Raw genomic sequence first — 11,975 nt, 5'->3', positions numbered from 1 at the left:
AAAAGTCCCTGGCAACCAACGTAAGAAACTAGGAACCGATTGTGTCATTGTGTTTCACATACAACTCGGTCCAAATCTCAGTTTCTTTAAAATGCAACTCACACACGCAAGCCCAGTTTTAGCTGAAACCACTGGACTACAGGCAACTGCTTCCCATTTTTGGGGTTTTGCTGACACCTGGTGTTCTGGAAAAGATACGGTGATGTCCTGCTAGTCCACTCCTTGGCTCCTGCTGGGATGGTGGCTCTCTCTGGTCAGAGATCTGTGCCTTGGAACCTATCCCAAATCTAGGTAGAACCAGAGAAATGCAGGCATGCACCTAAATTTCAGAGGCACTCTAACATTTCAGGTCAAGGGAAGAGCTGCAGCAGTATTTGTAGAATGCCTTGTTACCTTACTGCAAACCTCACGGTATAGACGTATGATCCCTAACTTCAGGAGTCAAGGGAACTGCAGGGGGGAAGCCCCAGATCTCATTTATTGTTTGAATAGGACATTCATCGCAAGGGAAACCAATCCCGCACAAGTCAAACCCAAGAGGTCTCTCTAAAGCAGCTGTTCTACCCAAGGCAGCCATTTAGGGTGAGCACCAAGACCCAGAAAACAAAACTGACTTGAAAAGTCAGGCACTCAAAGCGGCATTCTTACTTATTCAGTTAAAGCATATTTTTTTCCCCAATGAAAAAGGAAGAAAAACAATAAACAAATTTACTCCATCAGTAAAGGAGGAAAATTAATTATCTTGACACTTGAACAAATTCAAATGCAGGAGTGAGTGGCATCAGGAGAAGTTACAAGGAGTTTCCATCTCATTCCAAACACGTGCCCTGCCCAAATCAGATTGGTTCCTCTCCCCAGGCAAACACTGCTCTAAAGAAAATTCCATAAATGAATCCACCACAAGGATTAAATACACAAACATGTAAGGAAAACATTCTAATACAAGTTAATAAATAATGAGAACGACATGGCTGCACTCCCGCAACTCCAGCTGTCTTTCTACACACACAAGGGGCAGCTCTAGTTGGTCTCCTCTGCTGAGAAGCAAGCTCAGTGTTTGGGATCTTCTCCCTTCAGTTCCCACAGGTCCAACATCCATCGCTCACGTAGGCCTTGGGATTCAGGGGACAGCTGAAGCTTGAAGGATTAACCACACGGTCAACATTTCAAGCTAACTGACCCCTTCTTTCACCTCAAGGAGATCAGTGCAATCAAGTCTTCCATAAACTCCACAAAGGTCTAGAGTACCTCATATGAAAACAGTCAGTAGTGCAGATCCTCTCACACAGAAGAGTCAATTTTCTCACACAGTGTTTTACAACCTCAGTATTTCAAGTTTCTCACTGAAATTTATGGTGGTATCAACCATTCCATGCCATCATAGCATAAATACTGATCATTTCTGGGCAATGATTTGAAATTTCAAATGTCCTAAAGTTTCTCCAGGAAACTGAGGCATTTCTGTATTAAAAGAAGTCTCACGTGAAGCAAACAAAATCATCTCTTACCTAAAAATCACAGAGGTATTTCACATACATTTCCATGTAATTTCCAAACAGTCTGAGTGCATTTGTAGCAAGATCAACAGCTTGCAATGTCATAAATTTACATCTTCTCCTAGAGGATATGCATTCTTCTATTGTAACACCATGTAGGTGTTATAATACTAAAGATACCAAAACAGAGACGTTTAAATGGTTTTGAAGAAAATATTTTCACACTAAGAACACTCCCTTCTCTGCAGCAATTATTTACAGCCTTTTGCTTTTTCTGTACCATAAAAGTTTACAAGTGACAAAACACCACTAAGTGTTCACACACGGTTCAGTGCAATCAAAGAAGACCTAATAATTATGGTTTTAAACTGCAGGAACTTTGATTTCCTGGGCTCATCAGTGCAATTTTTTGAGGGCAGTGGGAGACAGAGCAATTCCTAGTCAGGCAAGAGCTCTTCTTTGCTAGTAGAAGGAGAAATATAGTCTTGGATCTTGGCTTGTCAAATTCTCAGCAAGGCCCCTGGGTACTGGATTGTCCCACAGCCTACAAAGACAGCAAATGTGTTACTGTAGGATGAGGTGCAGTAAGGGAGGAGGTAGCACAGCAAAGACAATGGAAGCAGCTTTGGATTTTCATCAAAGCAGGTCCAACTGTTAGACAAGAGCAAGGTATGGCCATATCTCAGCAACACAGCAGCTGCCTACCCTACCTATTTGGGAGAGATTAAGGCTACGAAAACTCCTCAGGGCACTAGAACCTCAGAAAGGGCAGAAAGAACAGAGTTACACACAAGCAACCTGATTGAGTAAGCACACCGGTGCCCAAACCTCACGCCAGGACCAGAAATGTTCCTCAGTGCTTGCCTTGAGGCTGCTCTCTCTGTCAGGGAAGGCAGAGCCTGTTTCGGACTAACGAGAGTGCTCAGGTAGGAGCAGACACTTGGCTCTGAGACCTGTGCTACCAGAAAGCTATCAGAGATGCTCTCAGAAGAGTGAAGTTTCAAATAAGTAAAGGATGAGTGGGTCTCTCCTACAGGGAGTTTCTAGGGGAGTTCGATACACAAAGTTGGAGAGGCAATAACAAAGAGAGGGAAAAATCAGGTACCCAAATATCTGCAAGATATGGATCCCACATGCCATAGGGTGGGAACGTATCTCAGAAGTTAATTCAAAAGGAAAGGGAGAAAGAAAACTTCTAGGAAAAAGTGCAACAAAGTTCCTGATGGGAACATTACATGATTAGGTTCTCATTTTTACCTCATTTGAAGACAGTAAGCTTTTTCAGAATTTTCTCAGGACTTTCTGAGGCAGCAGAGCTGGCCTAGAAGACCCTCAGCTTACTTGGCTTTCATTTGTGTGCCCTGCAATATCTATTCCACACCAGCAGGCCTGCATGGGTCATGTCTGTCCCAAGACTGGTCACAGCCTGACTTCTCCTTGCTGAACTGATACCCAGCCACAGAGCTCCATGACACGTACTCACCTTATGAATTGAATTTCTGGGCACTTCACAAGTTCCTCGGCTAGCTTTGTGGCCCCACAGGCGCCAATGCGATTTTTCTCCAGACTGTTTTAGAAACACAATGAGTTTTAAAATCCAAAACCAAATCAAGAGTGGAAAACAGCTGAATAATCACTAGTTCACTCTCCTGTCCCGAAAGAGCAACACCTTTGCAACTTACATCAGCCTCACCTTCGTGATCATGGCCCTATTTAGACAAGAAGAGTGTGTGCACTGCTCCCTGTCCCCTCCTTCTAGCAAAAAGACTTGTAAGCAGATGTCTTGCCCACGGAGCACTCTAACAGATCCCACTGTGAGCTTGATGCCAAAAAATACAACTCCTCCTGCCCTTTTTCTAGGGGTTGCTCTCACGGTTATACTCACTCTAACATCTTCAGCTTTTCCATTCCTGGGAGTGCACTGGCCAGTGCTTGAGCTCCTCCATCACCAAGGGCGTTCCAAGACAGTCTTAAAACAGAAAAAATCCCAACTGTGAGTCAGTCGATGAACACAAGAGACACCACAGCAGTGCTGGGATACAACCCCCTCCCAGATTAGCCTGTTTACAAGAGCGTATTGCCCTCTTATCATGGTAGGTAAACATTCCTCTGCTTTTATAAGCTTAATTTGGAGGAATTTCCTCAGTTTCACCACACATTTCCATGTATGGCAAGACACCGTCACCAAGCCTGAGGACTGTGACTACCTCAGAAGTCCTGCAGGCCCAGGAGTCACCTGTGTGTTGAAGGGTTTCCCCATCCATTCCCACGCTCACATTATCTCCTCCACAGAAGGGCACTGTCTGAAGCCACGAGAAAGTGATCCTGAAGCATCATCGGTGATTCCACAGAGCCTCAAGCTGAAGCGGCAGGGAGAGAAAATTAAGAGGGCACAATGTGCTGGTGTCAGAACTGGTGGAGAATATGGTAGCTGCAGCACAACCATCTGCTGTGCTCCTGCTCTGGCAATGCCACAAACAAATCCAGCCACACTCTGCAGTGCTCTGGTACTCACTCAATCTTCCGGAGGTGTTTAAAGCACAGCAGCCCTTCGCACAGGGCATGGATACTTCCTTCCCCGAGGTCATTTTCTGATAAACTGGAAGAGTAATGGGAAAACTTTGGGCGTATGCAGAAAAAGCAGGTACAGTCAAAGAAAAGGCATCATTAAAATGTAACTATGTGAATTAGCAAGTAAATAACTAGTACCCATGCTAAGCGAGGACTCTAGACACCAGGGACAAGCCAGACTGGCCAATGGCAACTCAGGGTCAATTCCCTGCTTGAAAAAGTGGGAATGACAGCCCCACTCTAACTCACAATGTAAGTCCATTGAGCAGTCTGCAGACAGTAACATAGGGATATACCACTGGCCAAGACAGACAGACCTGCAGCACATCATGTGCTGCATATGGAACAGGGAATAAGAAGTTATACTGGAGTTAATGACTGGAGTGACTTGATAGGAAATGATGGTAAGGGGGAGTGGGAAGAAGACATGGTGCTCAGACTCAGTAGGCAGCAGTAACTGCTTTCCAGTCTCTACCAGGGTGTGTGGCTCTATTCTTATCTGCCAGCAGACACAGTCTATGGCCTCACCTCCCCTACCCTAATGTATCATACAGCTGACTCAACTTGTCATTTAACAATAACCACTTAACAAAGAATGGTGACATCAAGGATGCAGCAGGAAGAGTTAATTCGCATCACCTCCATTCTTTCAGTTCCAAATTTAGAAATTCTACCACTTCCCAGGTTGCTGGCACACAGTTACACAAATTCTGGCAAACAGCACTGGCAAATAAGGTTTAACATCTCAAGCAATCTAAGCTGCCCACAGGTGTCTCATAGAATCATAGAATCATCAGGTTGGAAAAGACCCCTTGGACCATCAAGTCCAATCATTACTATCTGCCACTAAACCATGTCCCTAAGCACGTCTACCCGTCTTTTAAATCCCTCCAGGGATGGTGACTCAACCACCTCCCTGGGCAGCCTCTGCCCATGCCCGATGAGAAACACTTTTTCCTCATCTCACTCTACAAAAAACATCCAGGACGGGTGGAGGAATTGCCCTCTGCAGAGTCATCTTGAGCACAGAAAGAGCCTACGTGACAGCCTCAGGGCTGTGAACAGATATGATTCCCCCCTGCAGAGTGATATGAGCCCATATGGCTGGCACCATCCCAAGCACGCTTGCCACAGCCTACCTTATCTCTTCTAGCAGCTTACATGCCACCAGGGCTCTGGCCAGCTCCATCCCTCCTGCTGGCCCAATGTTATTTTTCTGCAAGCTAAGAAAAGAAATAGAAGCATTGGAGGATTATTTTAGAATAAAGCTGTAATAAAAGCTCATATTTAACTTGCCAACAAGGTAACTGCTGTATCTTTTGAATTAGTGCCCAGTGCTGGAAATAACCCAGGATCCTTGTGGATTAGTCTTAACAAAAGAGCCTGGAAAACAGGGAGGCAACAGTGAGGGTCAGCAACGCAGCTAGCGTGTCACGTAGCCCCCGCTGCAGTCAACAACACTTAGCCCTAAGGACATGCAAGTTCAGTGGATTTGCCCATGCTCACAACAGTCACTGCAAAAGCGAAGGCTTCAGAGAATCACCAGGACTCTGCCTCCTGCTCTGTGCACACAGGAGCCATTTGACATGAGCGAGGAACAGCCTTAAGAACAAAGAGCTGATGGGAAATCTCAAGTCTGCAGATTTTTCAACACCTTTCTGGGAAGACAAAAACCTACCCAGAGGACTAAAGTCTCTCACTATTGAGATTCCTTTTCTAAGTTATCTTTTGAGGATACCCTAGACACAGGCTGGAAGGCCTGTTGAGCACAGTGAGCTCTTCTATAGCACTGATTTCTTGCTTTGCTACTTTAAAACAGCATGAGAAAGTCCTTGGTATTACAGCACTGGAAATAGTCCCATAAAAGGTTTCAAAATATAATACCACTGAGTTCAAGGGACATAATAATTCAGAGGTGCCTGCACAAAACAGCGAGGAACCACAAAAGGCGCCCATATTCATGCTTACATTACACCAGAATAAGAACAGACAGGCATTAGAAGCTAACACACTCAAAACCAATGTTAAGGGTCATTTTACTGTATATACTATGCTTGTTTCATCTCTAAATACTTCAAGAGCTTATGCAAGAATAATTGATGTGACTTTATGCAGCAGAGGAACTCTGGAGAGTCTCTCAATTCTGAGACACTTAAAGCAATGCCTAAATAAGAGACCAATGAACTGCTGCAGTGTATGGCTTTTTCTGCACCTTCTTTCAGCCATCCCAAACATTCTCAGGATATCCAGCTTTCCTGGGGCAGAGGCTGACACTTACTGCAGGACCTTGAGGTTGGTCATGTGAGGCAGACAGAGGGCAAGTTTCAGTGCTGTTCTGTCTCCAAAATCATTCCTTGACAGTCTGGAAGAAGCAGAATGCAAACGTTACGAGCAGTGAAATACAGGGCCTCATTCCTCACCTATGTGTCACCCACACCTCTCTGTGACCTCTACTCCTCACCCACGTGTGCATGGGACCATGCTGAAAGGAGCTTATGTCCACAATTCAAAGGACACTGGGAGTCGGAAGAAAGAACACAGAGGTTTTGGTGTCCTGCAGCAGAAGTTAAAAAGGGAAGTAAAACTGACTCGCACTTCTCAGGAGCACCCTTCCTGACTGGGCTGTCCTGAGCTGGAATTACACCAAAATCACACTTTTTAATATGAGCCTTGAGTCTAGTGACACTGGCTATTAACACACAGATTCAGCTGTTCCCCAGTAATGCGGTACAGTTCTTGGGAATCTCCCAGAGATGGCAGTGAATGACCAATCCCCAAATCTCCCACATCCAGCACCACAGATTTCTACCCCAAGCAGCTGTGAGCTTGACTTTTTACCCTGCTGTCATAAGAATCAGTAGTAAAAATGATGTTGGCTTTACTGGAGCCAGATCAGATTGGCTTTCTATGCCTCGTATTTTGCCCAGCTTCCTGAAGGGACATTGGAAACGACGCACTTACACTAGTTCCTTGATGCGCTTGCAATAGACCAGAGCTTCCATCAGCTTTTCCCCTCCAGCAGGACTAGGATTGTTCCCTGAAAGGCTAACATAATCACAAAAGACTCTCAGTGATTGAACAAGAACTAGAACATACCAGCTTAAGATATTTTAAGATATTTATACTAAGATAGTCTGCCTGATGTGATGGGAGACTTGGGTCACTGCAGCAACGGGCTACACGGGGCTGCAGTGGTTTGTCCAGGGACACAGGTGTCTGGTAAAAGGCCTGGGGATTTGTAGTGTGTTTTTGTCAAGTACTGAGTCCCTCTACCCCTGCAGTGGGAAGGGCAAAGGAGCAGTTTTCCCTCTCCCAGACAGAACTCCAAATTCCTTTTTCTTTTTCAAGCAATTTCCATTTTTTTTATTTCAAAAAATTACAAGAGCTCAGCCTAACAACCAGCCCAGATACTCTAATTTCTCTTTCCTTGGAGGAGGAACAGAGTTTGTGTCTGAGAAAGAGCCTTGTCTAAAGGCCATGTCCTCACTCCAAAAAATTCTCAATTTCACTTCTACTGTCACACAGGGAGGGCAGGAGAGGGAACACCTTCCATCGGTTTTGTAGATATTGTATCAGGTCCTCAATGACACTGAAAATGCTGGAAGGTGGAACATGGTATAAATGAAGGTGGCACGGGGCTTCCCACTTAGGTTTCCCCACCAACTGTGGCCATAATGGAAATTGCTGCCAACAAAACAAAGGGACTCACTCGATTCTCTTCAGGTTCTGCATTTCCAGCAGGACAGCAGCTAGATTTATCAGGCCTGGATCTCCAGTCTCGTTGTGGCTTAAACTTTAAAGGGGAAAGGAAAATGCTGTAAAAGAAAATGCTAAGCGCCAGGCAAAGTACAAGATTTTATTTAATTTCTCCCATCTGCTGGATGACACCTCTGACCTTGGCAGCAGAACCAAAGAGCTGCTTGTCTCAACTGTCTCATGAAAGACTAATAGCTGTTAACGAGGCATTAAAAAAATCGAAAAGAACAACCAAAATCACTGGATATTGTTAATGGGTGGGAAATTACTTTGGCCAGAATACCAAGACAGGCAACAAGCAGCTATTATTTTCCAAGCTACTACAGTGGAGAATGGACAGCATCTGGCTAAAGAGGGAAAAATAAGCAAGCCTGGGGTAGGCTCTAGATTCTTATCTTCTCAAAGCAGAGAAGTGCTGGGTCCAAGGCTCTCCCAGGAGAGAAGGGCGGCTGTGGCACTGTTCTGGATCCCAGGGATTCCAGAGAAGATTTAAATCCAGAGGTCATTTAATTCATTTTCTATGTGATTGCAGCAGAGTGGGGTTAGACCAAATTCTCCTCTTCCGAACGTCAAGCTGCGATTTTCTCTAGCCCAAAGTACCTCACACATAAGCATTTTGCAACCTCCCTGCTTTTGTTACAACATTGTGTACAAGCACATATGAGTTTCTCCAAATGTTGGCAATAGTGGTCACGTCTCTGCTGATGAGAGACCGCAAGAAAAGAGAAACTTACTTGATTTCCTCCAGGTAGCGCATATTCCTCAAGGCTTCTGCTAGTCTGGAGCAGCCATCGTTACCAATACTGTTATGGTTCAAGCTGGAAACAACATCCCCGGGAAAATGGACATTAAGCTCCTGTTATTCAGTACCACAAGCCGGGCCAAAGCCAAGCTGCGGTCACATACTTACATAAGCCTTTTCAGAGATGGCATTTCTTGAAGTTCCAGCACAAGCTTAGGAATGGCAGCACTGCTAAGTTTCATGCAGCCCAGGCTAAAAGATGAAATAATACAGGAACAACTAACTACTCACAGGCAGCCATGTGAGCACTCAGAGCAGAGGAGAGCAAAACAAGGATGAAAGAGAAGTGGGAGTGTACTCTAGCCAATTTTGTTCTCTAACACAATTCTACTGGATGTGTTTGGATCCTGATAAAATACCAAGAGAACCCCAAACTTCTTGAAGCAGGAACCCAGGGAGCACAGTGCCACTGTGACCACAAGATGGCAAAGCTCTCGTGACAGCAACACACAATCCAGTGGCACTTCATAACAGAAGGACACCCTAAATATAGGTGTCTGGAAAAGCCACGTCTGTGTGCAGGCCACCAGATCATCCTCCAGGAGTGAAAGGCTGGCTCTGTGATTGCTGCACAGGAAACGCTGCCTCCCAGCTGGGACAAGATCCATGCAAAAATCACTACCAGAACATTTAATTTATCCACTGGACATTCCTTGCCACAGACTAGTGATCTCTGTCTCTTCCACTCATTGTTCATTGCAAATAAAAGACAACTGTTTCTTCTTCCCTATCCGAAGTCCTTCAGCCATCAGGAAAGCTACATCTGTCCATAGTAAAGGCAGAAGAGAGGCTGTGGTTTAACTAAAGCTTCTAGAAAGACTTGGCAGACTCTGGACAGCTTAGTAACAACAAACTCACTTGAGCTCTTCAATGGCCTGGCAATTCCGCAAGCCCGTGATCAAGTAATCAATTCCAGTCGGCACGATGCTGCTAGAGGTCAGCCTGTAAAAGAGCAAGGATCAAATAAGAAGGTCAGGTCAAAGCACACTGAGAAGGAGAAGTTTACTTCACTAACAGGCAAGGTGCCCCATCGCAAACGCCAGCCAGCACGGATGTCAGAGACCAGTAAGTATAGAGATTTTCACACCTCCCGTGTATAGGACTATGAGGTCTAGGTCAGGATAGATCACAGAGCTCACAGCCATATTCCAGACAAAGCATGTTTCAGAGAGGATCAAGGTGAGACACAGGGTTCAGCAAATGATAAAGATGTGGGAAAGACCACAGCTGGGGACATACCCAAACTTCTTCAGCTCTGGAAGAGGTAGCAAAATCCCAACTAGCATTTCTGCTTCGTCGCGTTGCAGCTCAACATGAGACCATCTGCAAGAACAGAGCAACATATCTGGGCTAAGTCCACTGATGGCGAAAGTTCTGTACCAAGCCCACCACTAAAGCACACGAGTACTGGGACATTGAAGAAAAAAGTGTCACAACACTGATATTTGGCAAGGTCATATGGGAGCTCCCAGCCATGCTAAGAAAGTACAAGTTATCTGGGCACAGGGAAGAGATGGAGATGCCTTCAAAGGATACAGGAGTTGTGGATGCCCCATGCCTGGTGGTGTTCAAGGTCACATCTTTGCTGGTGACAGACCGCAAGAAAAGAGAAACTTCTGCAAGTCTGGAGCAGCCATTTGAGCAACACGATCCAGTGGAAGGTGTCCCTGCCCATGGCAGGAATGTTGGAACTGGATCTTTAAGGTCTCTTCCAACCCAAATGATTCTATGATACCCCAAGGAAGCCACTAGGCCTGTGGATCTTTTCTGTTTCCCATCCAAATGCTCTAAGTATGGGATGCAGAAGGCAGGGACTGGGACCTTACACAGGCACCTCTCCTGTTCTGCTGTGTGCTCTCCCACATGCACAAGGACAAGTTACTCCCTTCCCTAAAAAAATCTTCTACAACGCCTGGCAACTCACCCCAGTTCCTGAAGCTGAGCACATTTTTCATGAAGCCTTTGGCAGAAGTGAGTATGCTTGATTTCTGGATTGTACAGGCTCAATCTGCAGGACACAAACACACAGTGCAATTGTCAGCAGTGATCAGCAGATGCCCACTCCAGCAGCTGGTGCCCCTTAGGGCCAGGCTTAGGAACAGATCAGAGCTTTGCAACTACCCTCCCTGCACTCTCCTGCTATGTTCCATCTACACCAGTGTCCACTGTAGAGAAGCACAGCCCTTCCCTAACTGCACAAGAAGACAGCTGCTGCTTTCTTCAGCTACACAAAGCGGAAAAGATACCAATGCCTCTCTCTACATATTCATGCAGAAACCAGCATGTTTTAAGAGTCTTCAAAGTCCTCGTGTCTCCTGAGTGTTCCTGGCCCTGGGGGGAAGTAGGCAGAATTTTTTACCCTGTGCAGGTCCAATATAAGCCTGAAGGAAGGTGGTCCAAGAGAAAGATCCAAACAAATAAGGTTCCTTCTGCTTGCATGGCACAGAGGCACACAGAGATTGAACCCCCTGAGACCAGACCCTCAGACACTCTCGAGATATTTTTCATCCCATAGCAAGTTTCAGAGCAAGCAGACAATAAGCCATAAGTAATCACTTTCTTACCTGCTAACGAATGATTCCATTTTCTCCAGGCAGTGTGGGAACATTACACCTAACTGGAAGAGGTTTTTATCTTTACATATCCTGGAAAGGTAGAGATCAGAAAGCATCATAAGCCTGTAACTCCAGAAATAAAATTAGGAGGACTGGACAGCACAGGACTACGGTGGTCATGAATGCTAGCCATCCACCTCTCAAGAGGTTTGTGTTATTTAAACTACTTCCAAAACCAAGCTAATCTGGGCACTGTTTCTCCCCAGGCAGACTAGGAACGTGGTCTCCTTTCTACTATGCCTACCAAGGTGTGCAATCACAAAGCTAAGCACTTCTACCCACCAGACATTTTGATCAAACCTGCTTCAGGTTGGCTTACACATGCATTGGAGACGGAGAAGAAAGAGTTAAAGAGTAAGTTAACGTGCTGGCTTAAATCCAATTTCCTTAAAAGTATCAGACTAAAAGAAAATAACTAAAAGATACCAGCACTTGAAGTGCTACTCACGTGATCTCCGTAATTTTTCCACAGGCCTGGACAGCCAGCTCAAGAAGGTTCGTGACACTTTCTTTACACACCCATGGCTCTTCTATGCTGCAAAGCAGAATACAGGCAGCTCTGCTTTATTCACATGCATGAATCCATCTCTGCCTCTGTCATCTGAGTGCTCAGCACTCTAATATACAAGGAAAGGCTGCTTTGCTCATCAGAGAAGTAGCCCAGCATCCCTGCAGAGGACACAAACACCTTCCCTCCTGCCTGCCTACGGCTGACAGCAACAAGAGGGAGCTTGG

At 45.4% G+C, this 11,975-nt stretch overlaps 1 protein-coding gene across 1 annotated transcript in view; it reads right to left on the bottom strand.

Annotated features, from left to right (window-relative positions):
- Positions 1 to 407: 407 nt before the first annotated feature.
- NLRC5 (NLR family CARD domain containing 5) overlaps positions 408 to 11,975 on the bottom strand; it is a 40,572-nt gene continuing 29,004 nt past the window's right edge. The window contains exons 33-48 of the mRNA XM_069868399.1: positions 11,689 to 11,775; positions 11,190 to 11,270; positions 10,550 to 10,633; positions 9,865 to 9,948; positions 9,484 to 9,567; positions 8,734 to 8,817; positions 8,558 to 8,641; positions 7,777 to 7,860; positions 7,029 to 7,112; positions 6,346 to 6,429; positions 5,207 to 5,290; positions 4,012 to 4,095; positions 3,773 to 3,856; positions 3,382 to 3,465; positions 2,980 to 3,063; positions 408 to 2,040 (exon numbers count right to left, since the gene is read on the bottom strand). Coding sequence (XP_069724500.1) covers positions 1,959 to 2,040; positions 2,980 to 3,063; positions 3,382 to 3,465; positions 3,773 to 3,856; positions 4,012 to 4,095; positions 5,207 to 5,290; positions 6,346 to 6,429; positions 7,029 to 7,112; positions 7,777 to 7,860; positions 8,558 to 8,641; positions 8,734 to 8,817; positions 9,484 to 9,567; positions 9,865 to 9,948; positions 10,550 to 10,633; positions 11,190 to 11,270; positions 11,689 to 11,775 — 1,342 coding nt within the window. The 3' untranslated portion in view covers positions 408 to 1,958. The remainder of the gene's footprint in view (positions 2,041 to 2,979; positions 3,064 to 3,381; positions 3,466 to 3,772; positions 3,857 to 4,011; positions 4,096 to 5,206; positions 5,291 to 6,345; positions 6,430 to 7,028; positions 7,113 to 7,776; positions 7,861 to 8,557; positions 8,642 to 8,733; positions 8,818 to 9,483; positions 9,568 to 9,864; positions 9,949 to 10,549; positions 10,634 to 11,189; positions 11,271 to 11,688; positions 11,776 to 11,975) is intronic.

The sequence above is a fragment of the Phaenicophaeus curvirostris genome, chromosome 14 (genome assembly GCF_032191515.1).
Source record: "Phaenicophaeus curvirostris isolate KB17595 chromosome 14, BPBGC_Pcur_1.0, whole genome shotgun sequence".
In the NCBI taxonomy this organism is placed as follows: Eukaryota; Metazoa; Chordata; class Aves; order Cuculiformes; family Cuculidae; genus Phaenicophaeus; species Phaenicophaeus curvirostris.
The sequence above is the reverse complement of the archived record's forward strand: the minus strand, read 5'-3'. Positions and strand labels throughout refer to the sequence as shown.